This window comes from Gouania willdenowi, chromosome 1 (assembly GCF_900634775.1).
Source record: "Gouania willdenowi chromosome 1, fGouWil2.1, whole genome shotgun sequence".
Lineage (NCBI taxonomy): Eukaryota > Metazoa > Chordata > Actinopteri > Blenniiformes > Gobiesocidae > Gouania > Gouania willdenowi.
In genome coordinates, this window is record NC_041044.1 from 8,770,623 (window position 1) to 8,798,540 (window position 27,918).

A 27,918-nucleotide genomic window follows, 5' to 3' on the forward strand; every position below is an offset into this window, starting at 1 on the left:
TATTCTTGCTAATCACAACAGCCCATTTTTTATCATATTTGATATATTTTAGGGCAGGCACTGTGTATGGATGACCTGAGGCTACTGAGGCACTTGAAAGTGGTCGTCATAGAAACCAACTGAAACTATAAATTTCTGTGCTTCATAGAACCTGCATTAACAAACCAACTTTTAACTGAAGAGCAGCAAGACATCAACCTCTAGCATAGAATTCAATCTTTCTTCAGTTTTCCAGCTTTTGAAGAGAAGAAAATCACCCTTTATATTGTCCATCAGACGCTGATATTTAAAATAAGTTATTAGTTGTTTTTTTTAAAGCATCAGCAGCAAAACTTTTAAAAAGTTTCCAGTCAACTCACAGTAAGTGTTTTTAAAGTGACCTGATTCTTATGGTTTCTACATAATTATCATCAGTGCTATAAAATATACATAATTTATTTATTAATTAATTTATCAATACAGAGAAATGCAATGTAACAGTTATATGAATGAGATGTCTTTCATCTCTGCAGTGGTTAGCATGTCTTGTGGTAAAATGTTAGCAACTGTTTGAGTTTATTTTATTTTAAAACAGGGACAATACATATTAATTAACTAATACATGTAAATATGAAAGATTATAGCCAACGGTTAATTTCCATCATTAGTTATTTCGGCAGGTTGATGTAAACAACATAAGATAAAATCAATAAAACAACAAGTAAAACAGTTTGCCTTCATGGCCAGTGTGAGCAGGAGTAATAATTACAGAGAGAGAAAACATGTCCTTGAAAACACAATAGGACAGAAAATAAAAAAAGAAAGCAAGAACAGTGAAACAGTATAGTGGATCATGAACCATACAGGCCAAGGGTCAGGGAACCATACGTAATTCAATAGTGTTAAATGCTAAAATTAGATATCAAAGACCTGATTAAAGTGCAGAGTGCTGAAGTGTTAAAATGTTAGGTGAGTAAATAAATTTTGCAAATTGCCCGATTGCACAGTAAATATAAAGTGATATTTTAAGTGCACAATACTCAATACATATTACATTAATTAAATACCAGCAATGGCAATTATATGATACTGGGAGTACCTTTTTTTAAGAATATAAAGTGCGTCTTGCCTTGCACGTAGCCTGAATACCTAAAAGGTAAATAAAGATATAATAAATAGTGCAAATAATAATATTAAAAAAATAATTTATACCCAATACTTTCAGAGCTTGTTTATAAACTGTTTGAATTGGCTTTAGTGTCGTCTGACAGGCCGATGCCCAACTTGTTACGCAATAGGACATGTGTGACATGATCATAGTATCAAAATACAATTTTGCTGACTCAAGAGTTAGATTGTTTCTAATGAACCTAAAGTTGGACAAGGTAAACTTAATTCTAGCAGTGATCAATGCTATTAATGAACTTTGGTTTGTTTTATTATTACACTGCAATAGATCACAGTTAATGTGTATTAATGTTTCTATTTGTATCAGAATAAGTGTATTAATAAAAATAACTACTCTTTGTTACTAATACATGTTACTGATCTGCTCACTGAACCTCTTTCCTCTCTCAGATTATGGAGGATCTTTCATTCCTTAATGATGAGTGGATGCAGGCCGGAGAACAACAGAACTTTGCTCAGCTGGTAAGAACCTGGACAAGCCCCCTAATTTTCTACTTAATAATTAATGTTGATGTGTTATTGATGGTTCCAAAAACATGGATGTCCTTCTGCTTTTCAGGAACAGTTTCTTTTTCACTGGCCTGAAGACCTCGGGTACGGGGATCAACAGGATGGGGGCCAACAACATCAGGCTGTTGATGTTTTGTATGGGGCCCCAGACATTGAGGAAAACAGAAGCTTCACCACCTTGTTGAATGCCGAGCACTGGCCCTTAGAAAATCATGGTCCTTCGACCATCGCCCCCATTCCTAATGTGGCCCCACAATGGACTAACCTCCAAACCATCACCCCCCCGGCTAATGCTGGGCATGCAATGACAGTAAGATCTTTGTTTTAAACATGTCTTCATGTATTTGTGTAGATCTTTGTAATAACACCATGACAGGGTGTCTAACATTTACGTGTTTTTGTGTCTCCAGTATGATGGAATCACAGTGTACACCCTAGAGTGTAATACAGCCTCCACTTTTGGAGAAGAGTAAGTAAAGCCAACAAACAGACGAGATCAAATGCAGACGTTACTTCCAATGTGACATGATTTCTGATCCAGTGTGTGTTCATCTTTGTAGGAATGGGAATAACTTTGTGCCCCCAGTGCAGACAGTGTCCCCAGTGAAGGCCCCAGTCTCACAGTGAGTTGTTTTAATCCTACGTGTCTTTTTTGTGTCTGACTCTGGATCGTGCTCTTACACTGCGTATTTATGTTTTGTTCCTTCAGAAAGGTGAAGAAGCCTCAGGAGAAGAAGGTGGCACAGGGTCCATATGTCAAAAAGCCCCTCAACGCCTTCATGCTCTTCCTGAAGGAGAACAGGAAGTCTGCAGAGGAGGAGCTGGGTGTGAGGACGAGCGCTGCAGTCAATAAACTCCTCGGTCAACGGGTAAGTTAGTTTGTTCCTCCATGAATGATTTGTGATCTTTAAACTCTCTTCTTCAGTGTGTGTGACAGACACTTTTTCTGTTGTCCATCCACAGTGGAAATCATTCTCCGCCACAGAAAAAAAGAAGTTCACTGCTGGGGCCAAACTGGGTTCTTTACTCCACTCTGCTGAGAACCCTGACTGGTCCAACAAACTCAATTATGTAAGTGTACTCTGCAGACATGTTGATACATCAACCTTAAAGGTGATGGTGAAAGTGTTTTATCAGCTGACTCAAAGTTTAATGTTTTTGGTTTTAGGGAAAAAAGAGAAGAAACCGAACCAAACCATGAAACATGGACACCAACCAATGACGACACAACATCTTCCTGAACTGACCTTTGTTTTGTTGGAGTTGATGGTCCATCCAACTGGTGTCATGTATCATGTAAATTGTACACAATGTAAATAAATTTTGTAAAATTAATATTCATGCTTTTTATTTAAAAATACATACATGTGAATTCACGCACACAGCTAAATAAACTGATGATAGTGCAACATTTATAAAAGGTCCGCGTTTATTGTTGAGAAATTAAAGGGGACATATCATGCTAAATCCACTTTTTTAGCCCTTAAATGCATTCTGTTGTATATTTAGAGTGCATAGAAGTACAGAAAAAATCAAATTAGTCCCTTCGGGTGCTCCGTCGATATCTTTATATTCGGTTTTGCTCATATTTTTCAATCTGTTTTGATTTTTCTATTCTCTATTACGTTTTTTGAACTATTACATCACAGTATTTGCAGCGGAACTGCCAAATTAGTACATCAACTCCAGGTCACACACTTCGAGCAATCCGCCATTTTTATTTCTCGCTTTTATTTTGTAGTCCAAGCTCAAGGATGCCGAAGTTACGAGAGGATAAGTCAAAATGTTTGGTTGTTGGATGCAGTAACCCACAAGCTTCATTACACTGTCTCCCAGCATCAGAACCTTTTCGAAGTGCCTGGTTGAGTTTTGTTTTTCACGGAAATATACCCACATCTGTGGGTAAGGTCATTTTTGTGTGCGTGAAGCACTTCAAGGATGACTGCTTCTGCAACCTCCGCCAGTATAAAGAAGGATTTGCCGAAAGACTTTGTCTGATTGAGGGTTCAATTCCTTCTATCTTTGGAGACAACGAACAGAGCATTTCGGTAAGCTGTAAATAACGCTAAAAAGTGTGATAAGACGTCCCTGTCATTGTTTTGTTAGCATTAGCAGTTGCACCGTCTTCAGACTTCATATGTTAGCGCTGTGTGCTCGTTTCAGATCCTTGATGATATGGCCTACGTGATTTAATTTAAGTCTAAAGTTTTCATTAGTCATTTCATTTTGCCGTTTTTGTCTTTGAAAAGACTATTAAAATGCATTTCGTGACGTTTGCTTGGCGCTAGCGTTAGCTCGGTTTGAACAGGAAATGCATAAATTCAGCTTTTTTGACCCAAAAAATGTTGACCCATCTGAGTGAGATTGTTCTCCCAGTACTTGTGTGGGGTTTGTAGGTGGTCCTTATCCAGGATGTACCTGGGATGCAGAGACTTGGGCTGCGTCCAAAAAGTCCCTTCTATCTCCTTTCCTTTCCACTTTTCCTGGAAACCGTATTGGTATTTGGAGATGGTTGTGCTCTTTCATTGGAGTCCAGCTGTGTTTAATGAAACTGATTGGACCTTACAGCTCACAGTGCATGTCAGAGCAAAGGAGTTCGAAGGAACTGCCCAAGGAGTTCAGAAACAGAATTGTGGCAAGGCACAGATCTGGCCAAGGTTACAAAAAAAATTTCGCAGCACTCAAGGTTACTAAGAGCACAGTGGCCTCCATAATCCTTAAATGGAAGAAGTTTGGGACGACCAGAACTTTTCCAAACCTGGTCGTCCAGCCAAACTGAGCAATCGTGGGAGAAGAGCCTTGGTAAGAGAGGTAAAGAAGAACCCAAAGATCACTGTGGCTGAGCTCCAGAGATGCAGTAGGGAGATGAGTCAGGGCTTTATGGAAGAGTGGCCCAACGTTAGCCTCTCCTCAGTGCAAGACATATAAAAGCCTGCATAGTGTTGGCCAAAAAACACATTAAGGACTCCCAGGCTATGAAAAAAAATTATCTGGTCTGATGAGACCAAGATTGAATTTATTGGCGTAAATTCCAAGTGGTATGTGTGGCGAAAACCAGGCACTGCTCATCACCTGCCCAACAAAATCCCAACAGTGATACATGGTGGTAGCAGCATCATGCTATAGGATGTTTTTCAGCTGCAGGGACAGGACGACTGGGTGTAATTGAAGGAAAGATGAATGCGGCCAAGTACAGAGATATCCCGGAAGACAACCAAACCATGAAACATGGACACCAACCAATGATGACACAACATCTTCCTGAACTGACCTTTGTTTTGTTGGAGTTGATGGTCCCTCCAACTGGTGTCATGTATCATGTAAATTGTACACAATGTAAATAAATTTTGTAAAATTAATATTCATGCTTTTTATTTAAAAACACACACACATACACCCGTTTTTATCACACCGTGAGGACCAATGACAGAATGGTGTCTTATGGGATCCACCCTTTCTGAAGGTCATACAGATCTGATTTTAACTTCTAAAATCATGAAAAATTTAAGGGAACACACAAATCACTTGTAACATCTAAGGTCCCCACGGGGAAAATCAGTCCCCACAGCGTGAGTGATATTTCAGGAGGTGGACCCCACCAGGGTAGAAAAACCAACACACACACACACACACACACACCCCATTCTCGGGTTGTCTGTTGCCTGGACACAAGCAGACTGGATGTGATATTTACTGGAGGGAAACACAGACTGTGTCACAGCTGGACATGTGCGTGCGTGTGTGTGTGTTTCATTATGTCTGATCTGCTCTGTCATCTCTCCTCGCAACCCTTCCTCTCTCCTCTTCCTCCTCGTATTGTTCCCTGACCCCTACTGATGTTCCAATTTTTTTCTCCTCTCTCTGTTCTCCTTCCCTGACTTCAGTGGAGTGTGAGAAATGTAAACTTTCCCACTCTTGTAGTCAGCAGGTCGCCTCTCCATCCCTTCAAGTAACCAGTAAAACAAGTGTTAGCATTGGCTGAGCAAATTTACAATAAATGTGGCCTGAAAGCATTTTTTTTTCAACAGGTGTGAATCCAGATATGCTTTTTTAGCTTTAAATCTGTCATTTAACAATTTCACATTGGTTGTAAATTTCGCAGTATGGCAAAACTGTTACAAAAAGCAGGACTTAGCCACTGTGTGTGTGCGTAATCTCCGTTGATATACATAGTGTATTGCATATCCTTGTTGTAAAAAAACAAAGACTTCGTGTTTAAGTGGGAAATAAACTTTTATGGTACCCAGTCAGGCATTTTTTAATCAAAAGCACTGCAGATAAAGGCAACAGTGTTTGCCAGCACTAAGCAGAGCAGAGTCAGATACATTCTTCACGTTCTACATTTCATGGGATCTTATACAAATACCAAGAACCTTAGACAACCTTCATGCATCTGGCTTATAGTTTTTCTAGATTTTAAAAATGTCTATCACCTGAAAAAACAACAGCGATGCCAGTATTTACATTGCACCACAATGCAAACTGCAAATGTGGGAATATTCAATGAATTCAGAGGAAATACAATCCATCCCTTCTACTCCCCTGAATATGGAGTATGTGACTGAGTAAAACATATTTTCTTTGTCATTTTCGGCAATGCATTTAAAATGGTCATAAAGCAGAAACTTTCCTTGAAAAAAATCAAAGAATACTAATTAAGATAAAATTGTTAAAACCATAGTTTGTTCAACAAGCACAGTTTCCACACTTGTGTTCTTGTATCTGGTCTCAGTTCTCCAGAAAAGCTGGTATATTTTTCACCATGACAGTCTTACCAGCTCCACAGTTGTTGTACTGACACTTTCTAAACGAAAACAATACAAATTCAATTCAATCCTTTCCCGATCTCTGTAATTTATTTATGCAATGTACATGACCTTAATTATGAAGAGCGCATCGGACAAATGCATTTGACGCAATCATTATTGGCAATTTGAAACAGAGCCAAGTTTTTACTGTATTCAACTCAACAAATAATGGCTCGTGAGACCTGCTTTATTTATCCATCACATTAGCCACAAGGAGTCCTGAAGCAAAGCATTCTCTTCATCCTGAACTGAGTCAACAACCTAATGCAGAGTGGAAGCTTCTCTGTGTCGAACCAAAGTGTGTGACAATTCAAGTACTCACAACATTCTGAATACAAGCCAAACACAAAACTTAAACAGCGTGCTAATTCAGCAGATCTTGATGATAATGCCTTGTTTTTCTGCTATCTAAAGTATTAATTATTAAATATCTCGTGCAACAACACATTGTGATATCAATACGTCACAAAGATCTATTGTCATTGATTCTAGTGGTATCGCAAAGGCGGAAAAAATTGTTATACAAAGTTTCTGCAAGGACAGGAAGAGTTTTTGGAGAATGTGATGATATTGATAGAGTGGCACTTTTTGCACTTCAAATAGAAAAAAATTATCGTATTTATGTCATGCTTTATTTTAGATCAATGATCTGATCAAATCAACCTGTTATATTGTTTATCAATGAAGGCGTTTCAAATTAAAAGTGAACATCATTTTCACGGAATGTCACAATGACATTTACAAGGGTTGGGAAAACTCCATGTTCTGTGATTTCTAGACAGCCTAAAAAAAATGACATCACCGCCTTCTTTCCTTCAGCCCGCCTTCATTCACACATATGCGCTTTAGGGCGTGTCAGCAGCCTGGACCAGATGAAGCACTTAAGTCCAGACGGGAGAATAGACCCCTTATTGAGTAAATTAACTCTTAACCATAATGTCACATTTTTGTTTTTAATGGAAAAATTGCTAAATGGCTAAATAATAACTAAATCTTCACATATGTTTTCAAAGAAACGTGAAAATATTTGAACCTATTGTAAAGGTTTGTAAAGAGATTGAGATTTATTGACCTGAAAGCACAAAACAAAGGCGTTTTGACCAACACAGCTGAAACCTGAAAATATGTAACATTTTTGGACTAAAGTAGTTTCCTCTTCATCTGTCCACCAAAGAGCAAATAATTCATTTGGTTAACACCAAATATAAGGAAGTGAACAAAAGAGCAACAAAAAGATGAGGATAGGAGGACAGTCAGCCTGGAAACATTCCTGTAAGAAGTGGCCTTCCGTTTGTTCTCTTGAACAGTGAATCGAGTTGAAACCATTGTAGGTTTTTCTTCCCTTTGTGCCTTTAACTCATGCTTTTCCTTGGTCGGACATAACAGGAAGAGCTGGTGTGGTGATCGTGTGAAGAATGTGGACAACAACATCAAAAAGCAGGTTGTCATAATGAGAGTAGTGATTGCTGTCAGTGGCACTGATCTTATTAGCTGAAAATCTGTTACCACAGACAGCAGGGGGCAAGCCACAGATGCATCTCCAGGAAAAACTACCGGTACAATTACCGGAGAATGTCTTTCCTGCTTGCTTTGTAAAGACAGATCTTTGTCCGGGAGGTAATATAGAAATCCATGTATGCCAATAATGGATTGAACATATGCTGAACCTTTCATTGAAAGCTTTTCACAATGACACAATTTCAACACATTAGCTATTTACCACAGTCGTTGTGCAACACCATGAATAAGCTCAGTTTTTGTTCAATCCAAATGAACAGTGTAGGAATTACAACAAATTCTATAGAGTATTGTTCCATATACTAAATAAAAATGCAAAGGTTACTGTGCACTCAGTGGCGCAGCATTTCTTGTGTGTTTTTCTTCATTAACAGGGGCGTGTCCAGGTCATTTTTACACCAGAGTGAGTGTATTGTAAAGGAATAAATGAAAAACATCAAATTGTTTGTTGTTAATTATGAATATGCATAAACATTATCAGTTCATTATATAAAATTATGCCAAATTGAATAAATAAAAATACATTTAAAACACAAATGCGGTAAACTACCAACAGCAAGTTCTTAAACAATAATGATTATATTTATGAAAACATGAAAATAATTATCAACTATTATATAGCATTACTGATCCCAGCTGGCACCTTTTATATTTATTTTCTCTTATGAAGAAATGAACTTTTCCAGCATTTATCAGAAAATAACATTTTCAACTGGAAATTGTGTCTTCATAAAAAATAATTGTAAGAAGAATTTTGCTGTTGCCCTTTGTCGGAAAATGCACCACAGCTAACGCTAGTTATGACCAGACTAGAAAATTACTCTTAATTAAAAGTCAACTAGACATCTAAAAGCCTGTCCACACCAATTCTGCAACCAGAGTTCCCCACCAGAAACTTAAATAGTGAGGGTGGCTCTGAGTTTTTATTTATGTTGTTAAAGCCTATCACATGAATGCACATTGAATGATCAATTGCCTGAATGGGAATGTGAGTGGTTGTCTGTCTGTCTATGTTTGCCCTGTGATGGACGGGTGTTTGTTCCAGTGTGTAGCTCCTCCTTGTGCCCTTTGAGAGCTGGAGGTAGGCACCGGTAGACCCAATTGACCCTGAACAGCAACTCGCGGGTGAAAAGATGGATGAATAAATGCCAATATATCCTTTTAATAACAGTTGTTTGGGTCATAGCTTTATATCTCCCTCAATGGAATTTTCCTCAATATCTGATAATAATGGCATTGGCATGTTGGAGATTTCATTAGACATCTTAGCACTAAGTTAGTTTCATCCAGTGCTTGAAAAAGACTGGGAACATTACGGTGGCTTTACACTTACCCAGAAACAAGAAATAGGAATTTAAAAATGCTATTCGACACATGCCATACTGTAGTTCACCATAGAATAGTCGCTTGGTCATCCGGTCTTCTGGCATGCAAACTACATGCCTTGCGCAGCACAGCTGTGTCAGCATCAGGATGGTGAAGATAGTGGGCATGTCTGCACGAGCAAGCACCTCAATGTCAGGAATCAAATGTTGAGGATTTTCCTGAGGCATGTAGTGTGGAAGTGGTTCAGCTTCTTGGCATTGCATTGATACACTGTCCACATCTAGCAGACATAAAGCAGTGTGGGATGCACCACTGCCCTGTACACCTTCAGCTTTATTTCAAGGCTAATACCCCTTCTGTTCCAGACATTAATTTGTCACCTGCCAAAGGTTGCACTGGCTTTTGAGATACTGACATTCTATGGTGGTATTCTGAGACCGTGTACTGCTAAGATAGGTGAACCTGTTCACTGTGCTGAGTTTTAGGCCATTGACTGTGATGTTGGGCTCAACAAAGTGTTTCCCTGGGGCTGCCTGGTGGAGAACTTCTGTTTACTTTATGCTGATGGTTAGGCCAAAGTTGGTGCAGGCAGCAGAAAAATTGTCGATACTGTGTTGCATATCAGCTTCAAAACAAGCGTTGAGGGCACCGTCATCAGCAAACAGAAAGCATCTGATGATGTTTGTTGAAGCCTCCGCAAGTTGGTGCTTGATGCTGATTCCAACATCACCATCTCTGAAGGCATCAGTCACGATGCCAGGGCGCATCCCTGTTTCACGCCATTTGAGACAGTGAATGGCTTGGAGGACTCTCCATTGTCCTGGACTCTTGCCTGCATGCCATCATTGAACTGCTTCACCATCTCTGTGAACATCTGCATTTGGCCATGATCCTCCAAAGTCCTTCTCTACTAACTGTGTTGAAGACCTTGGTCAGGTTGACGTATGTTGAAAATAGGTCAGAGTTCTGCTAATGGCACTTGTCTTGCAGCTGCCATGCAGCAAATATCATATCTACTGTCCTGCGCTCTTTCTGGAAGCCACACTGGCTCTCAGGCAGAAGTCCCTGGTCAGCGGGAATGCTGTCGAACTGCGTTTTAGGTCTCAGGTAGGATTGGTAGGTCATCCAGTGCTGCGTTGATGGACACCTGGAGGAGACAATTGATTGCTTCTTTGTTGATGACAAAAGGGCAGTTAACGACGCTGTCAAAGGTTTCAGACAAACGTTCGAGAATCTTCTCCTTCTTTGTGATTAGAGTAGTTCCATTTGCACAAAGGAGAGGGGCTGATCCAAAGGGTGTGGGGCCATATATTTCTTTCAAGGCAGCATAGAAATTCTTCATGTAGTGCCTGTCAGCGTAACCTTGAATCTAATCAAGATTCAAGAAATCTCAACATACTCAACAGGATGCCACCTTTATTCCACTCTAACATTTCATAACTGATCCAAACATTTACAACTGCAGGAGACACAAACATGCTTAAAAACCATGGAGTATATTTCTATTTGGATATTCCTAACACAGGGAGACATTTTCCTGGTTTGATCTTCTTTGAAGTCTTTAGTCTGATGGACAGTGAGGTCACACTTCAATTGGCCTGCAATCAGGCCCAGACAAGCTTCTACTGTCATTTAGCTTCACTCTGCTAGTTAGCTGCACACAGATGTCTCATCGGACTCATTAAACTCAGAGCGTCTGACAGTAGGTAAACTACACGCACAGACACTGAAAACCAAGTATTTTATTATCACTGTTTAATAGAAGCATAACCAAACATAGACATAATGATGAATTCTGTGATCTGAAACTAAACAACAAAGTTGTTGGGCATCAAAATAAATATTATTTCCAGATACGGTATAAAGTTCTACAAAAAGGAAATGCTTAAACCAAAACAGTAATTTCATAACCAAACAAGTTATGGCTGAACTTTAACAAAACTCCATTTGTTGAAATGATGAATCAGTTGTTGCATGGGTAAGAAAGTTTAGGAATTTAGCTGCTTTGTTGGTATTGTATTTTTGGCATTCAGACTGATTCTTTAAAAATAACATGTTGCTATAATAATTTTGTAGTCATTCTAAAGGCAGCGGTGGAAGAATTCAAATATCTAACCCTAACTAGTAATGCTGAATTTCTTATCCCAACAGTCCAGCATGTTGTAGTTTGACAAAACTATATCTTTATATTAAACCATGACAATACAACACTACTATACAACTTAAAATAGGAAAACCATGGGTGACTACAGGGGGAAACTCAAAGCAAAGGTATTAATTTAGCACTGCAGGTAAAAGTGCACATGCTGGAGTCGTATATCGACAGAATAACCACAAAGGTCCCTTCAAGGTGAGTGTGTGTGAGAAATGAAGTGACTCCCATATTTCTATAGCTCCCCTGGACTGAAGGGAGGAACTGGGAGGGCCCCGGTACTCGAACCCAACGCCCAGAATGTCTCTGGGCGTTGGGAAGAAAGACAAAAGAATGTTTCTGGGTGTGTGCTGGAGCTACTGGGAGGTAACAAAAGACCAAAACGAAAAATCAGGATATAAACCAGACGAGGGATGACAAAAGAGACGCAAACAGAACAATTAAATATAGTCCTTCATGTGATTCTACAGCAGCGTAGGCTACAAATACATAATACTGTGATTATATCTATAACAGTGGGTTCCTATTTTACCTAAGTGCGAAAAAGCATTAATGAGTTTGCAGATTTCTTTGTTTGACTTTTATCTTTTAGTGTTTTTGGTCAACTAATTTCCAAATTATTTAAATTAATTAAATCATGCAGGAGTGCCCAATAAGTTTGACAGCAATCAGCCAGAGGCAGTAGAGGTAAAATGAACCTCTGTTAGCCATTACAGATACCTGTTAATGTCTGCCACATGGAAACCACATTGCCAGGAGAGGGGCAATGTGTTGCTTTCAAAACAGCACGATTGGTTGCTTTAGGAGTCGGAGAATGAAAGCAACAAGAGAGCATGTAGTACATTTTAAACAATTGAATGTTTTATCATGTAAAGCACATTGAGTTGCCTTGAGTATGAAATGCGCTATACAAATAAATTGGCCTTGCCTTACAATGTGTCAATGATATCAAGATTAAAGATTAAATCGATTAAATCCGGGGCTTTCGCCTTTAATTGGCCATGTAATGTTAGTACATTAATGGAATTCGTCCTCTGCATTTAACCCATCCCTGAGGAGCAGTGGGCAGCCATTTTGCGGCGCCCGGGGAGTAGTTCGGGGTTAAGGGACTTGCTCAACATCCCACAGTGACGGCCCCAGTGAGGCTTGAACTGGCAACCCTCCGATTACAAGCCACCACTCCAACAATCTGTTGTCTTTTAACTAATATTCTATCAAAGTCTATCTAATTCATCACAACGTTTGAAAAAAAGAAAGAATAAGTATATAATAGGGATACAACAATTCGATTCACGATACTGGGTTCACGATACGATTTTCTCACGAAAATACTATACTATTGTCCTTTTAGTTTTCATTGTCAAAAGAATCCCTTGATAAACAACTGTATTTACGTCAGATATTTGTTTAGACCAGCAGACGGCGCTGGTAACCCAGTGGTCGGTTGGCATGCAGTTATTCCACCAGTGAAGAAGAATAGCTATGCTAGCAGACAGAGCTAATAGAAAAACGTGACTTTTACAGATATTCACGTAATATTCCAGATATTCTTTCGGTGCCCGTCACGTCCGCTTCAGGAAGAATTAATATATAGCGCCCTCTGCTGTTTGAAAGAAGTACTGCGATTCAATTTTCAGAGCATCGATGTGAACCGTGGTACCTATGAATCGATTTTTAACTGCCTTACAATTAATCGTTACATCTCTAGTATATAAGCAAGCTTTACTCGACAGCTTTAGAAATCTCATGTATACTCTTAGATCTGAAAAATCAAATAAGTCAAATATTTGTCAATAATCTATTAATCAACTACTATATATCACTTTAGCCCACATGTTCTACATAACTCAAAGTACAACGTAAATGTTGCACTTTGTATTGTTCTGTCAGTGGAATGTGCAACTTTCCACATAAACACAATCTATACAACTCCATATTAACTGAAAAGGTATGTGAAAGAAAGAAAGAAAGAAAGAAAGAAAGAAAGAAAGAAAGAAAGAAAGAAAGAAAGAAAGAAAGAAAGAAAGAAAGAAAGAAAGAAAGACTCCAGGAACAAACATCAAATGACTGCAATTTAGGCGTTGAAATAAAACACACAAACAGGAAACATTAGATAACCATTACCGTGTGTGCGTGTGCGTGTGTGTGTGTGTGTGTGTGTGTGTGTGTGTGTGTGTGTGTGTGTGTGTGTGTTAGAATGTTGTTGATGCTCTTTTGGGAATCTGTAAGTGATCTGTGCAGCCTTCACAAATCTCTGATGAGAGAAAAATTGGTCAATTATTTGATCGGGAAAAAAGTGAGTGCGCTGCCAGACTTGAGAATAAAAGAGATCTCTGAATCATCTGCAGTGGGTACAGGAGTGTGTGAGGAATGTAAAATCTGAAAAAAGTTTGAATAAACATTGTCATGTTAACTATATTTAAAACCTAATTTACTTTTTTACATGAAAACTCATTTCATGTTTATCCTCGAAACAAATGAAAAGTAAAAAACCACAGTGGCCCATAAAGCCAAACCAGGAACCTTAAGGGTATGTATATTTACATGTATCCCATCATGTAAATTTGAAAGAAACAAGCAAATCTTACCATTTTAAAAGCACATTTCTAACACATTATGTGTAGCTTTCCACCAAACTGACAGTGATAGGATATTAAAAAATCTGGGACACAGAAAAAAGGCTTGAACTCCTTGTCACCGTAGCGCCAGACACACCAGAAAGTATTTAGAGGACACGTAATAATCATCCAACCAAATGAGCAGTTCTTGTGATTAAGGGCTACATAAAATAAAACACTGGGAATACTGCGTTAGATTAATAATAAGGTCAATAGTGAAATGAAAATTAGATGTAGGTTTAGTGTCAGTGTTCAGATGAGTTTTTAATTATTTTCTTACAGTCGGGAAAGGCCTTCATTCTTCTGGAAAAGCAGTTCTGGAAGTTGGCTGAGACGGTTTTTGTTGAGACGACTGTTAAGACACAAACATGATTAATATTATACTTTGTTTTTTTCATTGTAATGGAGCACAATAGATGACTTAGATGAGCAGGACTTTGAAGCTAAAGTGTGATCAATTGTTACATTTTTGAGGCTTTAACCTGTCAACCATTCTGAGACTGAAGGCAGTGAGGGAGCAACAGAGAAAGAGAAACATAAAATAACACGTTTGACTTTGAAGTTTTTACCAACATAACCTACTTATTCCTAAAAAACATTGTTCAATGAACAAAAAAAACTTTTAGTGTATTAGTTTGTCAAAGCATTTCTTTGGTGTAGAAAATTAACGAAAAATAACCATTACATATTGTATAACTTTAAACGTGGCTTCATTACTTTTAGTTGAAAAAATGGTAAAAAAAAAATTAAAAAGAAGAAAAAAAAACCAATCCAATATGTATTTCTCTATTGGGTGAATTTGCTGATTTTTGTCCTGTTCATTCATTTATTGAAAGTTGATTGTTCATGTGGTTCGCTCTGTAGCTAACGATGCTAAATATGGTGGAAGGTTATGGGTTGGCATAACTTTGGTAACTCTGTGCAGTTTCTCCGTCACCATGAGTATGAGTATTCTACAGGTTTGGCCAAAAAGAGCTCCCACATTTTGACTGTATGGGATGTAAAGACCTGAGACATTCATTAGGTTTATTCAGTAGACAAGACCATTTTCCTTCATCGGCCATTTAAACTATTTTTCTTTCTTTGTCTGACATTAAACCCAATCATTGTGGCTTTGTTGAGAAATTCTGCATTCATTCTGTAACAAGCCAAATGTTCTGCTCATAAACCACTGTTTTTCAACCTTGGGCTAGTGACCCCATGTAGGGTTGCCTGAATTTTTTAGTAGTTGATACAAAATTACTGATTAAAATGTATTTATAAAAAAAAAAGAAACATATTATCATTATTAGTTATTCATTATTCTTTACTAGTGTTGTGTTCAAGACCACACTATCCAAGACTTGCCCGAGACCAGAATGCACCGAGACAAGACCAAGACTTCTGGGAGCCGAGACTGAGTCAAAACCAAGACCGAGACAAGCCGAGACCAAGGCCATAAACATTTTTTTTTTAATTTAAAAATATATATATATAAATAAAATTATGACAAGGTTTGACAATTAAATAACATTCTCTCTTTAGTTTTAGTTTCTTTTAAATACATTTGATGGACAAAAAAGGTGCCTGCAAAAAATTAAAATACTAAAACTACTACTGCTACTGATAAATTCACAATTATTCTACATATTTGAAAACAAGATTTTTAGGTCAGCTGAATGTACAGCAAGTGTTTAAAAGTATTTCTGCCAAGAAATAACATGGCTGGTCACCTACACACTGCAGAGTGTTTCCTCTTTGCTGTGCTTTTACAAATGTATTCTTTGTGGTTCGTGAAACCAAATTTCACAACCAACAAGTTAGCGGACATGTTTAGCTCCGCCTCTCTCTCCTGCTGGTGTGTGTGAGTGTGTCACACACGTCACTCAGTCACATTAAGGAAGGTTGCGGTCATTATACGAGGTGGATTAAAGAATGAATAAAGGATTGTTTTATCCCGTTCTTCTCCTTGTTTTATCACATTATAAAAAAGTTTAAAAATAGAAGGAATTAGTGCTGGTCTCGAACGGGCTTGAGAGAAAATCCTGAGTCCGAGGCAAGACAAAGTCAAAATGCTTCCGAGTCCGAGACCTTTAAAATTTGGTCTCAAGACCGGTCTCGACTACTACAACACTATTCTTTACTACACATAATCTCAAAAAACTGTCCTATACTTTCACTTTCTCAAATATAAATCTACTTCAAATGAAATACAGTATGAAACTATCTGACTTATTGCTCATTAATAATAATCGCATTTAATAAAATATTTTCTCATGGAAGGGCAGGAAGTCTAGACTTCCCGAGTCTACAGGCTAAAGTCCGAGTTAAGTCATGAGTCATTTGTTTTCAAGTCTAAGTCAAGTTGCAAGTCTTTCATTATTTTGTCAAGTCGAGTCTAAAGTCATCAAATTGGTGACTTGAGTACAAGTCGAGTCCAAGTCATGTAACTTGATTCCACACTTCTGGTAAACTGGCTGTAGGACGGTGCTGGTGTGTGCTCTTACAGTCTTTCAAGCTCCTTCAGCTCATCAAATGCTCCTCTCTCAACATTACTGATCTGGTTCTCCATCAGATGTCTGCAGAAAAAAATCAAATCAATAAAGTTAAGAACAGCCTTTCATTGAGGTGTAGTGTATTTGTTTGTTGATACACATTCAGTTGTGAAGATATTGTAAGAAAACATTATTTTCTCACTTTTTGGAGAATATCGTTTCTTTGTGTGCGCAGTGTGCAGATTGCACACACAATGCTTTCACCTCATACACTACTCGTGTTACACTCAGTGCCCCGGGCTCCCAGTCGAATACTGAATTGTTCTGAGCTGACCTCCAGAGATGCCATTAGTTCCTTCACTTCATGTCCATCACTCACATTCAGCGTGTTCCCAGATCTTTGGTTAATACATTTATTGCTCTTCCAGGCTCTCCCTGAGGACATGGCATTTCCAGGTCAAAAGATTAAAGGGTAACCCCCTCTTATTGTTGCGTGTTTGACTGACACTGGATTCAAACACGATGGCCCATGTTAATGATTTTCCCAGATATGTCTGTGTACTGACCGGTGGCACCACAGTCATAAATTGCACCCAGGGTGTCCTTATCAGAGCTGCTGAGAGCTCCTACTCAAGGGAATCTACTTTTTTAACAGCATGGGACTTGTGGTTTTCTATAGTGAAGTGATTCCCTAAAGTGATTTGTTTCATTTAGTGAAAGAATTCCAGGGGATTCTTCCCATTTTTTTCAAAGACGAGGTCTAGCATGACCTAGCTTCCGTAGTTTGCATACAAGCAAATGGCAAAATGCCTGAGCGGGGTATTCTAGAAAGCGGGTTATGTTCAAACTCTAAGTATGTTCGGCTCAAATAAGGTGAACTCTGAGTTTCCCATTCTAGAAAGCGAATTAAGTTACACTGCTTATCTCACCACGGAAACATTCTCCGTGAACTGAACCTGCTCACTGGCAGGTTTTGTCCTGGGTTCTACCTGGCTCCACCCACCTGAACACCAGTCAGTCATGAATGGTCTGTTCATTCCAAATCTGATCAAAGTTGAGGTTCAAAAAGTTAGAGATGTTCTACGCCGCGAGAGGTGTTTCCATCCAAGACTGGATATTCTTTCTTTTATTCTACCGCTTCGCAAGGAATCCTAACCCTTACCTTGGCACTCTTCTCGGACCACACATTTGTAACATCACACACCACAGATGTGCGCTCACATTGTTACAAATGTTGTGCTGCTTTATATTTTTTTGCAAACAGAAGTTTTCTTTACAAAATTGGGGATGTAGAGCATTTAATGAAAGGCACAGTATGCAGAGCAATCAGAAAGGTTGCTATGCATTAGATTGCCTACTGCCGTCTTTTGTAAAGGTCCCTGGATACAAATCTGTGGTAAATGTAAAGGGGGGTATGTCAATTTAAAGGAAGAGCAATACATGAATGTTACTGAAACACAACTGAATATAAATACATGTCCTATAGACCTAAACAGAGTCTGAAATCATTTGATATGTTGGAAACTGGGTAACCCAGTGGTTAACAATTCTACCTCACAACAAGAAGACCTGGGTGTGATTGCCTGGCACTGTTCTGTGTGAAGTTTGCATGTTCTCCCTGTGTGTGAGAGAGTTCTTGCCTGGTACTCTATAGCTTCTGCACACTGTCCTAAATTGTCTAAGAGCAGAAATGTCCCTCTAGGTGGTGAAAGTTTAATTAACGTTGACAATGGTCATCATCATATGGTTAAAGTCAGAATGTCAGAAACCTGATTCTACTGGTGATTTAACGATAGCAGTGACTCACAGGACCCGAAGGTGTTTGAGGCCGGAGAAGTCTGTCTTTGTGACGATTGTAAGGTTGTTTCCATTCAGATCTCTAAAAAACAAGCAAAAAAGACACAGATTAGGATAATAGTTTGATAACATTATAGTGAAACATTCCCTCATTCCTTTTCTGGTGACTAACCTGGCTAACCTCAGTGTACCACAAAATAATAATAATAATAATAATAATGGCTTAGATTTTTAAAGCACTTTTTGTCAAGGAGACTCTAAGTGGTGGTAATCTACAGTGAAGCCGAGGCTGCAAGGAGCATATTGACAGAAGCGTGGCTGCCATTTTGCACCTACGGCCCCTCTGACCACCACCACATTCATGCACAATTCATACCCATTCATACGAGGCATTGTGGGTAAAGTGTCTTTGCCAAGGACACAACGACAATGACTTGGATAAAGAGGTATTTGAACCTTCAACTCTTCGGTTATTGGACGCCCCACTCAACCACTGAGCCACTATAGCCCTACAGAGTACATTCTGGATAGAATAGAAGCTCAAGGCTAAAACACAGTAAAACAGTCAAACTAATATACACTCCTACTGCCAGTTTAGAAGCTCATCCACATGAGTTATTAAATAAATATAATGTGAAAATTACAAAAGGAGAACCAAATGTATTCTTATGTTACAGACTGAAATCTGACCATGTCCTGGAAAACTAAGTGTTGGAGGATGAATGTATAAAAAGACACTGAACAAAACTATAAGCGCAACACTTTTGTTTTTGCTTCCATTTTTCATGAGCTGAACGCAAAGCTAAAACATTTTCTATATACACAAAAGAACTATTCCTCACAAATATTGTTCACAAATCTGTCTAATTATGTGTTACTGATCACTTCTCCTATGCGAGATAATCCATTTGACCTCACAGGTAAGGCATATCGAGATGCTGATTAGACAGCATTATTATTGCACAGGTGTGCCTCAGGGTGGCCACAATAAAAGTCCACTCTGAAATGTGCAGTTTTGCTTTATTGTGGGGTTCTGGTGGGTGGTCAGAAAACCAGTCAGTATTTGGTGTGACCACCATTTGTCTCCCGCAGTGCAACACATCTCTGCACAGAGTTGATCGTGGTCTGTGTGGTCTGAATGTTGGTCCACTTCTCTTCAATGGCTGTGTGAAGTTGCTGGATATTGGCAGGAACTGGAACACGCTGTCGTATACGCCCATCCAGAGCATCCCAAACATGCTCAATGGGTGACATGTCCGGTGAGTATGCTGGCCATTAAAATACAAGCATGTTTTCAGCTTCCAGGAATTGTGTACAGATCCTTGCAACATGGGGCCATGTATTATCATGCTTCAACATGAGGTGATGGTCACAGATGAATGGCACAACAATGGGCCTCAGGATCTCGTCACGTATCTCTGCGCATTCAAAATGCCATAAATAAAATGCACCTGTGTTCGTTGTCGATAACATACTCCTGCCCATACCACAACCCCACCACCACCATGGGCCACTCCATCCACAACGTTGACATCAGCAAATCGCTCACCCACACGACGAATGTGAGCATTTGCCCCCTCAAGTCGGTTACAACGACGAACTGCAGTCAGGTCGAGACCCCGATGAGGATGATGAGCATGCCGATGAGCTTTCCTGAAATAGTTTCTGACAGTTTGTGCAGAAATTATTTGGTTATGCAAACCGATTGATGCAGCAGCTCTCCAGATGGCTGGTCTCAGATGATCATGGAGGTGAACATGCTGGATGTGGAGGTCCTGGGCTGGTGTGTTTACACGTGGTCTGCGGTTGTGAGGCTGGTGGGATGTACTGCCAAATTCTCTGTAACACCTTTGGAGACTTATAGTAGAGAAATGAACATTCAATTCACGGGCAACAGCTCTGGTGGACATGTCTGCAGTCAGCATTCCAATTGCACGCTTTTAGAGTGGCCTTTTATTGTGGCTTGCTTAAGGCACACCTTTGCAATAATCATGCAGTCTAATCAGAATCTTGATAAGCCTTACCTGTGAGGTGGGATGGATTATCTCTGCAAAGGAGAAGTGCTCACAAACAGAGATTTAGACAGATTTGTGAACAATATTTGTGAGAAATAGTTCTTTTGTGTATATACTGTAGAAAATGTTTTAGATCTTTGAGTTCAGCTCATGAAAAGTGGGAGCAAAAACAAAAGTGTTGCGTTTATATTTTTGTTCAGCGTAATTATGGGTCGGTTGCTGCATACAATTTCAAATTACATGGACTTGATTTGGACTTCATTTATATAGTGCTTTATAACTACCAAGTTAGTTGGTGTTCGGACCAGGGAGCATTTGTGGTTTTGTAGTACAACAGACTGGTCTTGGTCTCCACATTCTGAAGGTCTTGGTTTAGTCTCTGACTGATTTTCTATCAAGACCAGTTGAGACAACACTAATTTGCTATTTGTTGACTTAATACTTAACACCTGCAAAAACTGATACATTGGTCCATCTTAGTAGTTAGCTTATCTTTGTGTAAGCCCAGCCCACCAGCAGAGCCCATCAGCCCCAAAGAGCACTCCACTGGTGCTGGAGGCCCGAGAGAGAGAGGGGCACCGGGCCACTGTGTGGTGACCTACCACACTGTGTGACACAAGCCGCCCCAACAAGTCAGGGACACGTTAACGACATTCCAATGTGCACTCCACCCACAGCACTGCAGACAGCAGATAGACCCCACCAGGCAACCCACAATACCCCCACCCACCATAACAGTGAGCATGACGCCATCGCACATTGCACCATCCTGCAAGGCCACCCAACCCCACGCTGGCCTCAGTGCAGACACCAAGGCCTCTCCACAACACCCACTTTACGATCAGACAGGCCAAGCATCATCTGACGCTCAGCACAAACAAAACACGTGTTACGCAGCACATAATAATTACGATGATCATTATGCGTCATTGTCACATACTTAACACGAGGTGGATTACAGGGCTGCAGTGGACACCTGCAGTAGAGTGAGCTGAACCATCTACAGCTCAATGTGACTAAGACTAAGGAGCTGATTGTGGACCTGAAGAGAACCAAGAGGCAGGTCAGCGCCATCTCCATCCATGGGGTCAGTGTGGACATTGTGAAGGAGTACAAATACCTGGGAGTGGTAACAGACGATAAAGAGAACTGTGGGAAGAACAATGACTTCCTCTACAGGAAGGGCCAAAGGCGCCTCTATTTCCTGAGCAGCTGAGGTCCTTCTGCAGAAAAATGCTGAGGATCTTTTATGAGTCTGTGGTGGTGAGTGTGATCCTCTACGCTGTTGTTTGCTGGGGGAGCTAACTGAGGGTCGTAGACGCCAACAGACTAGACTCTCTGACAGTGGCGATAGAGAGGAGGAGCCTGTCCAAAGTGAAGGCCATCTTGGTCAATGAGTCCCACCCACTCCATGATGTGCTGGTCAGTCACAGGAGCAGCTTCAGCACCAGGCTGATTCAACCACGGTGCTCCACAGAACGCCACAGGAAATCATTCCTGCCTGTGGCGATCAAACTTTACAGTTCATCACTGTAACCTCACAGCTTTGATTGTTGTAAATATCTGTACTATATTATTATTATTATAATTATTATTATTATTATTATTATTATTAATAATAATAATAATCTTGTTTTATTTTTTACTCCTATATTGTGTGTTTATTTAATCCTTATTTAATTAACAGTATTTTAATTAACTATGGAATTTTTTTTCCTTCTCTTTCTTTCTTTCTTTAACTTTTATTCTTTTATTTGTAATATTTCTTGAGCGGCTATAATGCAAATAATTTCCCCCTGGGATAAATATAGGACTTCTGATTCTGATTAGAGAGACTGAGCTGGTTATCAACCTGTGTAAATCTTAATCACTGCAAAGCAGGGTACCAGCCTGTGTTCGAATTGGCCTACTCCATACTATACACTACAAACTCAATGAGTATCTACTGTCTGTCTACCATATACTATAAGTATGTTTAGAATGATGACCGATGAGGACCAGTCCCACTGAAGTATACTTTCAAGTTTCCCAAAATGCATTTTGAACATACAACGACAAAACCCTAAAACACACTAATGCTAAACAACTCTGTTGATTCTTCACCTTTGAACATTCTGAAAGTATGTTAAATGAGAAAGTGACCAAGTAGAATATCATGTAGTCATTTGAACCATAAAACTCACCTATACACATTTCATGCCGACATTTCTGAGATTTTCTGAGACTCATCATTGTGCTACTGACAAAACTTCTGGTTAACTTCAAAACAAGAGCCCTATTTACAAAAGCGTCAAAAAAACAAAAACGAATGGAATTGTTCTGAAAAGGGAACGTTTGAATTTTAGCTTGAAGGTTACGGGACGATTTTACATTCCGCTAGCATTGCATCATGGGGCGGTTGAGTACGACTAAAGTGTGCCCACCCTGCATACTTTAATCTCTTTGGTGTTTTTTCTATCGCTTTCTTGAGTCGCAAACTAAGGTTGATGTTGCTGTGGAAGAACGTTACATGGTGGCAAAACTCTACCAGAAGCATGTCTGATTGATTTGATTTATTAGCTTAACCGGTAATCATTATTAGGTCCCCACAAAAAACATTAAACTGTGTGTGCACATTTCTGTGTTCTCATTGCATTTTTTTTTTTTATTATCAATTATTAATAACAATTGATCTGTAGCTCTCAGCCTCTTATACTTTTAGTGGGTGGGGCTAAAGTCTCTTATGATGCTAAAGGTTGCTGACCACTGGTCTACACTGACTGACAGTTGTGAAGGAAGAGAGGCTATGATGTCATTCTTCCCACAAGTCTTTGGTGAAGGACAAGTAAAATGAGCCGTCTTCGTGTGTGTTTCTGTGTGTGTGTGTGGGTGTGTGTGTAGTATCATATTGCTGTTCTACTGTAAAGGGTGGAGCCGAGTGTGACCTTGTCCTGTGTGGTGTAAAGGGGGGGTGGCAGGGGTGGGGTTTGGGTGTGTGAGCCAGATCTTTAGTTCTCTTGTAGAAATGCAAAGAAACTCTTGAAAAAGTGCGTAAAAGCCTTACTTTCATAAGAAATAAGATGTTGATTTTGAATGGTTTATATTACTGTATACAGTATGTACTGTATTACTACAAATGGACATTATCATGAAAAAAGCTTTCAGACCAAAATTTTTAGTTGAAACAGAAATTTTGTGACACGAACACTAGAAATCCTCTGGTGTAAAACAGCAGTGGATACTTTCCTCTTGGACTTGATTCCTAATTCTTTTTGAACACATTGAACTTTGGGACTCTTTTAACCCATGAAGTCGCACAGTGCTCAGTGGCCAAACTGGTTTAAATCTACCTGAGAACAATGGTGCACCTGAATGGTTTTACAATGACATCACTTTTCATTTACAATGCAATATTAAATTGCACACACTATAGGAAAATACTGGTTATAGTTAAAGGAGCATAAGGCAGGATCTTGAAATCACACTCCATAGTGAAACTATGGCGGTTAGGGTAACCATTAGCCAAGCCGCTGCGGGGGGGAAGGGGGGGGGGGGGATCAACTGTTTACAGCTGATAGTTAACTAAAGGCTGGATAAACGACCAAACCCTGATGGGACCTGACGGCACCGGATGGGTCGGTTCGGACAGATATTTAGAACTGGTGGTTGCGTTTGGTCACATGGTGTCGTTTGCGTGCAGCGTTCTTCCTTTCTAGCTGCAGCAGCCACAGCTGATGTAGCCTTGAAGAATGCAGCTTTAACTGTACTAGTACAGTGCCCGTCGGAAGTATGCATTTATGTGGGAGCATAAGGGCTATATTTGCAGGTGCAAAATGTGGGTGCAATTTTCCTGGTTTAATTCTATGGGATATGAGCATGATAAATGTGTTTGTTTTTTATTTTTGTTTTTTTAACTCACTTTTATATTTTTTTGTTTGGTGTATTTTTCTGTATTGTATGTTTTTTGGAGTCATTATGTGTATTTTTGTATCTTTCTGTTGTGTTTTTGTGCATTATTTGTATAATTATTGTTTTTGTTGCCATTGTAGTGATTCTGGAATCATTTTGTGTATTTTTTGTATAAATATTGTTTAGTTTTTGTTTTATTTTACTCATTTAGTATATTTTTATTATAAATACTGTGTGTGTGTCTACAGCCATCTCCTCCATGCACGCGCATCAACCGTGTGTCCGTGTGAGTCTGCGTCCATCTCCTCCGTGCACGCGCATCAGCCGTGTGTGTGTCTACATCCGACTCCGTGAACGCGCATCAAATAAATAAATACCTTGTGTGTTTCTGTGAATGTTTGAGACACTGATAACCAAACTCCATAGACATTGTAGCGCAAATCAGAAAAGTAACAAAACTGCGCAAAACAAAACGTAAAGCTCCAAACTAAATGAGTGCGTAAGTAAATTAAAGTATTATCTACAATTCGGCTGTCTTTTTTAAAAACAAAAATCATTTTTTACCTCTGAACCGAGTGGACAGAGCTTAGCTTCCATGCACGGCACCACAGAGAATCTGTAGTTTTCCAGATGGAGAACTGAACAGGTTGGGAAACGTGTCTGTAAAAGACTCACCAGTGTCTGTTGGTTTCAAACGATCTATTCAGATAGCTCTATGTTTAGGTCTAAACGATCTTCTTCTCTATCGCTCGTGTGTTTACAGCTGCTTAGCTGTGTGCGCAGCGATTGGCTCTGGCCGCACACGTGACTCTTGCTCTTACTCTTGAGCTGTGCAGTGAAGATGGTGCGCTAGCGCCCCCTCACACCCTGAGGTCAAAAGTTGAATAGGTTTCATTTCGGGGCCGTCCAGAAGTGAAATAAAATTAAAATAAACATTTTGAAATGACCAAATGACTCCAAAAAAACAGACACACACACTCGGGGTATTTGGAACCCGTCGAGTGAGTTTCAGGTCGAACTGGCATCACGTCGGGGAGATAATTGCTCCACACACACACACACACACACACACACATCCACACACACACACACACAGACCTCCCTTGAATTATAGTATAGATCACAGTGAGAGCTGTTATCTGCAGTGGATGGAGAATGCAGGAGAGGACAATTATAAAGAAATACACCATTGAAACATTCCTTTTTCTGCACAGTTACATGGATTATCCTTATCTTTGACACATGGATTATGTAAATAGAGCCGATGAGTCTCTTGCATGCACCACCCCTGTTTATGTTTGACGTTCACTTGTTTCCTGTGCACTGATGAAAAAAAAAAAAAGGTTTTCACTGTTGGGTCGGACTCAGACGAAAAAATTTTCCACACTCTAACTGTGACACGGTTATTTATTTACTCGCCATTTATGTGACTTTTTACTGCAAGACCTGTGCACATGCCTCTGCATGCATCTGTGGAACCACACAGTAGTTTAGTCCACAGTGCATGTTTTTTTCAGTCTCTAAGCCATCTTCTTCTCATTCTTTTTAATTTCCAAGTTGTCGAGAACGTGCACCAGTGTCATTTGATATCACTTCCACAGAACTGCGTGGGAAATTTGTGCCCAGAACAGCAGAACAAAATGTATCACACAATCTATTCAAGGCGATAGGGAGAAATGTGTGTGGGCTCATTCTCTTTGGTTTAGAACTCTTCATCACCAATTAGCATTAAAATAACTTAAAATGAATGTTTATTTTTTCCTGCCCTATGCTCCTTTAAGTCCAGTATTTCAATCATATTGTGTCTGACATCACACAAACAGTAAACATAATGTACAGCATTTAGAGGATCAGAATATTGTAAGCCATTTTAACATTTAAACAGAATTGTAGATGTCTATAATTCAATTTTGCCATAATTTATTTTGCCATGTTTTAATTCCAATTGAAATATCCATTTGAACTAGTTGCAATTCTGATTAACAACATTTACAATTGTATTCTCACTAGTCGCAATGTTAATATACAAAGGTAGAAAACTAACTTTTATTACTTGAGTGAAAGTACAGATACTCTTTGTTAAAAATCCAGTGGGCTATATGCACAGTGACACGTGACGTATTTCCGGTTGAAAATAAGACCGGTGACGTCTTTCCTGTTACCGCTTTCGGACAGTCAAAACAGTGGAGAAATGAGCCGTCACACTTTTGAAATGTGGTTTTCACAGTTTGGTTTAATGGTGCCTTCCAAACAAGAGAAGGTAGCACATCAAGATACCACTGTTACGTTCCTAGGTGTACAGCTTCAGCTAGATGTCATTCTGCTTTGAGTTTTTTACATTCCCAGAAGAGGATGAGCTGCGAAAAAAGTGGGTCATCAACATCCGGAGAGATAAACTCTAACCCCTAACCCTGACATGAAGGAGCGATCAAATGCACAAGGGCATCGGTGGAGCTGTCCACGTAGCTTGCATATAGCGCATACAAGTAAAAGTAAGCTTATAGTAAAAAATAATACCAGCAACCCGCCGATTAAAAGCCCAATTCATGCCTTTGTGGTTTGTGTTTAGTAAAACCATATCAACTCAACCAAATCAACATTACATTCACAGAATGAACAAAGCTTTTTAAAAAGCTAACTCAGCTCCATTCATCAATACAACTGTTTAATTTGACATAAACAAATCGAACAAAAAGCTGTAATATTAAAAAACACATTACATTACTTGAAGTAACTACATATAGAACTAATAAAATCAAATGTCCATTGTGTCTTTTGTTTACTAAGCATACTTTATATTGCCAGCATCACTGTAAATTGCTATGGAAAAGAAATCACTTTTGGTTTCAACAACTTTGAACATGTGCCTAAGATACTCCTCCTGATGTAGGCAATCTCTGCCAAACAACACCACAAGCATTAAAACTATGGTACAACTAGGACAACTCATATATGAAGATCAACAGAAGCCTCTTATTATTGGAACTGAAGCAATGAAAAAATCTAAGCTGACAAGGATGCCTTTAGGTACTTTAGGTTTAAAAGGCAACTGACAGATTGTCTGTACCTTTAAAAGTACAGAATTCTGTACCCATCTTGAGGGCAAACACAAGAAACCACAGTAAAAACACTTATTTGCATCCGTCAGCGGGACTCCACATCCCACAATGCAGTGACTTTATCTGATGAAAAGTATCCGTCTCCAGCTTTAACTTTGTGGATAAACTGCATGTTAGCTTTGTACTTTGAACTTATCTTCAACTCTTTATATCACTCCTCTCCTCTTAATTTTTTGCTAATAGAACTTGAGTTACATTTACTGATAGTTTAGAAAGTATGTTTTAAGAAGCTACTCAAGAAAATAATACCTCATTCAAAACGCAATAGGTTTCTATAATAGCCAACAAGAATTCCTCTGTGAATCTCTCTCTCCTTCACACATGCACACACAACTTTTTGACAGCTTCTAACAGAGAAACAGTGGGTCTATATCAGTGGCTCTCAAACGGTGTGCCGTGAGGCAAGTCCCGGTGTGCCGTGAGGCAAGTCCAGGTGTGCCGTGAGGCAAGTCCAGGTGTTCCGTGAGGCAAGTCCAGGTGTTCCGTGAGGCAAGTCCAGGTGTGCCGTGAGGCAAGTCCAGGTGTG

At 39.4% G+C, this 27,918-nt stretch overlaps 1 protein-coding gene across 1 annotated transcript in view; it reads right to left on the reverse strand.

Moving 5' to 3' along the window:
• The window catches only part of LOC114480157 (slit homolog 1 protein-like), a 115,392-nt gene that overhangs the window by 73,547 nt on the left and 13,927 nt on the right, over positions 1–27,918 (reverse strand). The window contains exons 2-4 of the mRNA XM_028474065.1: positions 18,381–18,452; positions 16,586–16,657; positions 14,380–14,451 (exon numbers count right to left, since the gene is read on the reverse strand). Of these exons, the coding sequence (XP_028329866.1) occupies positions 14,380–14,451; positions 16,586–16,657; positions 18,381–18,452 (216 nt within the window). The remainder of the gene's footprint in view (positions 1–14,379; positions 14,452–16,585; positions 16,658–18,380; positions 18,453–27,918) is intronic.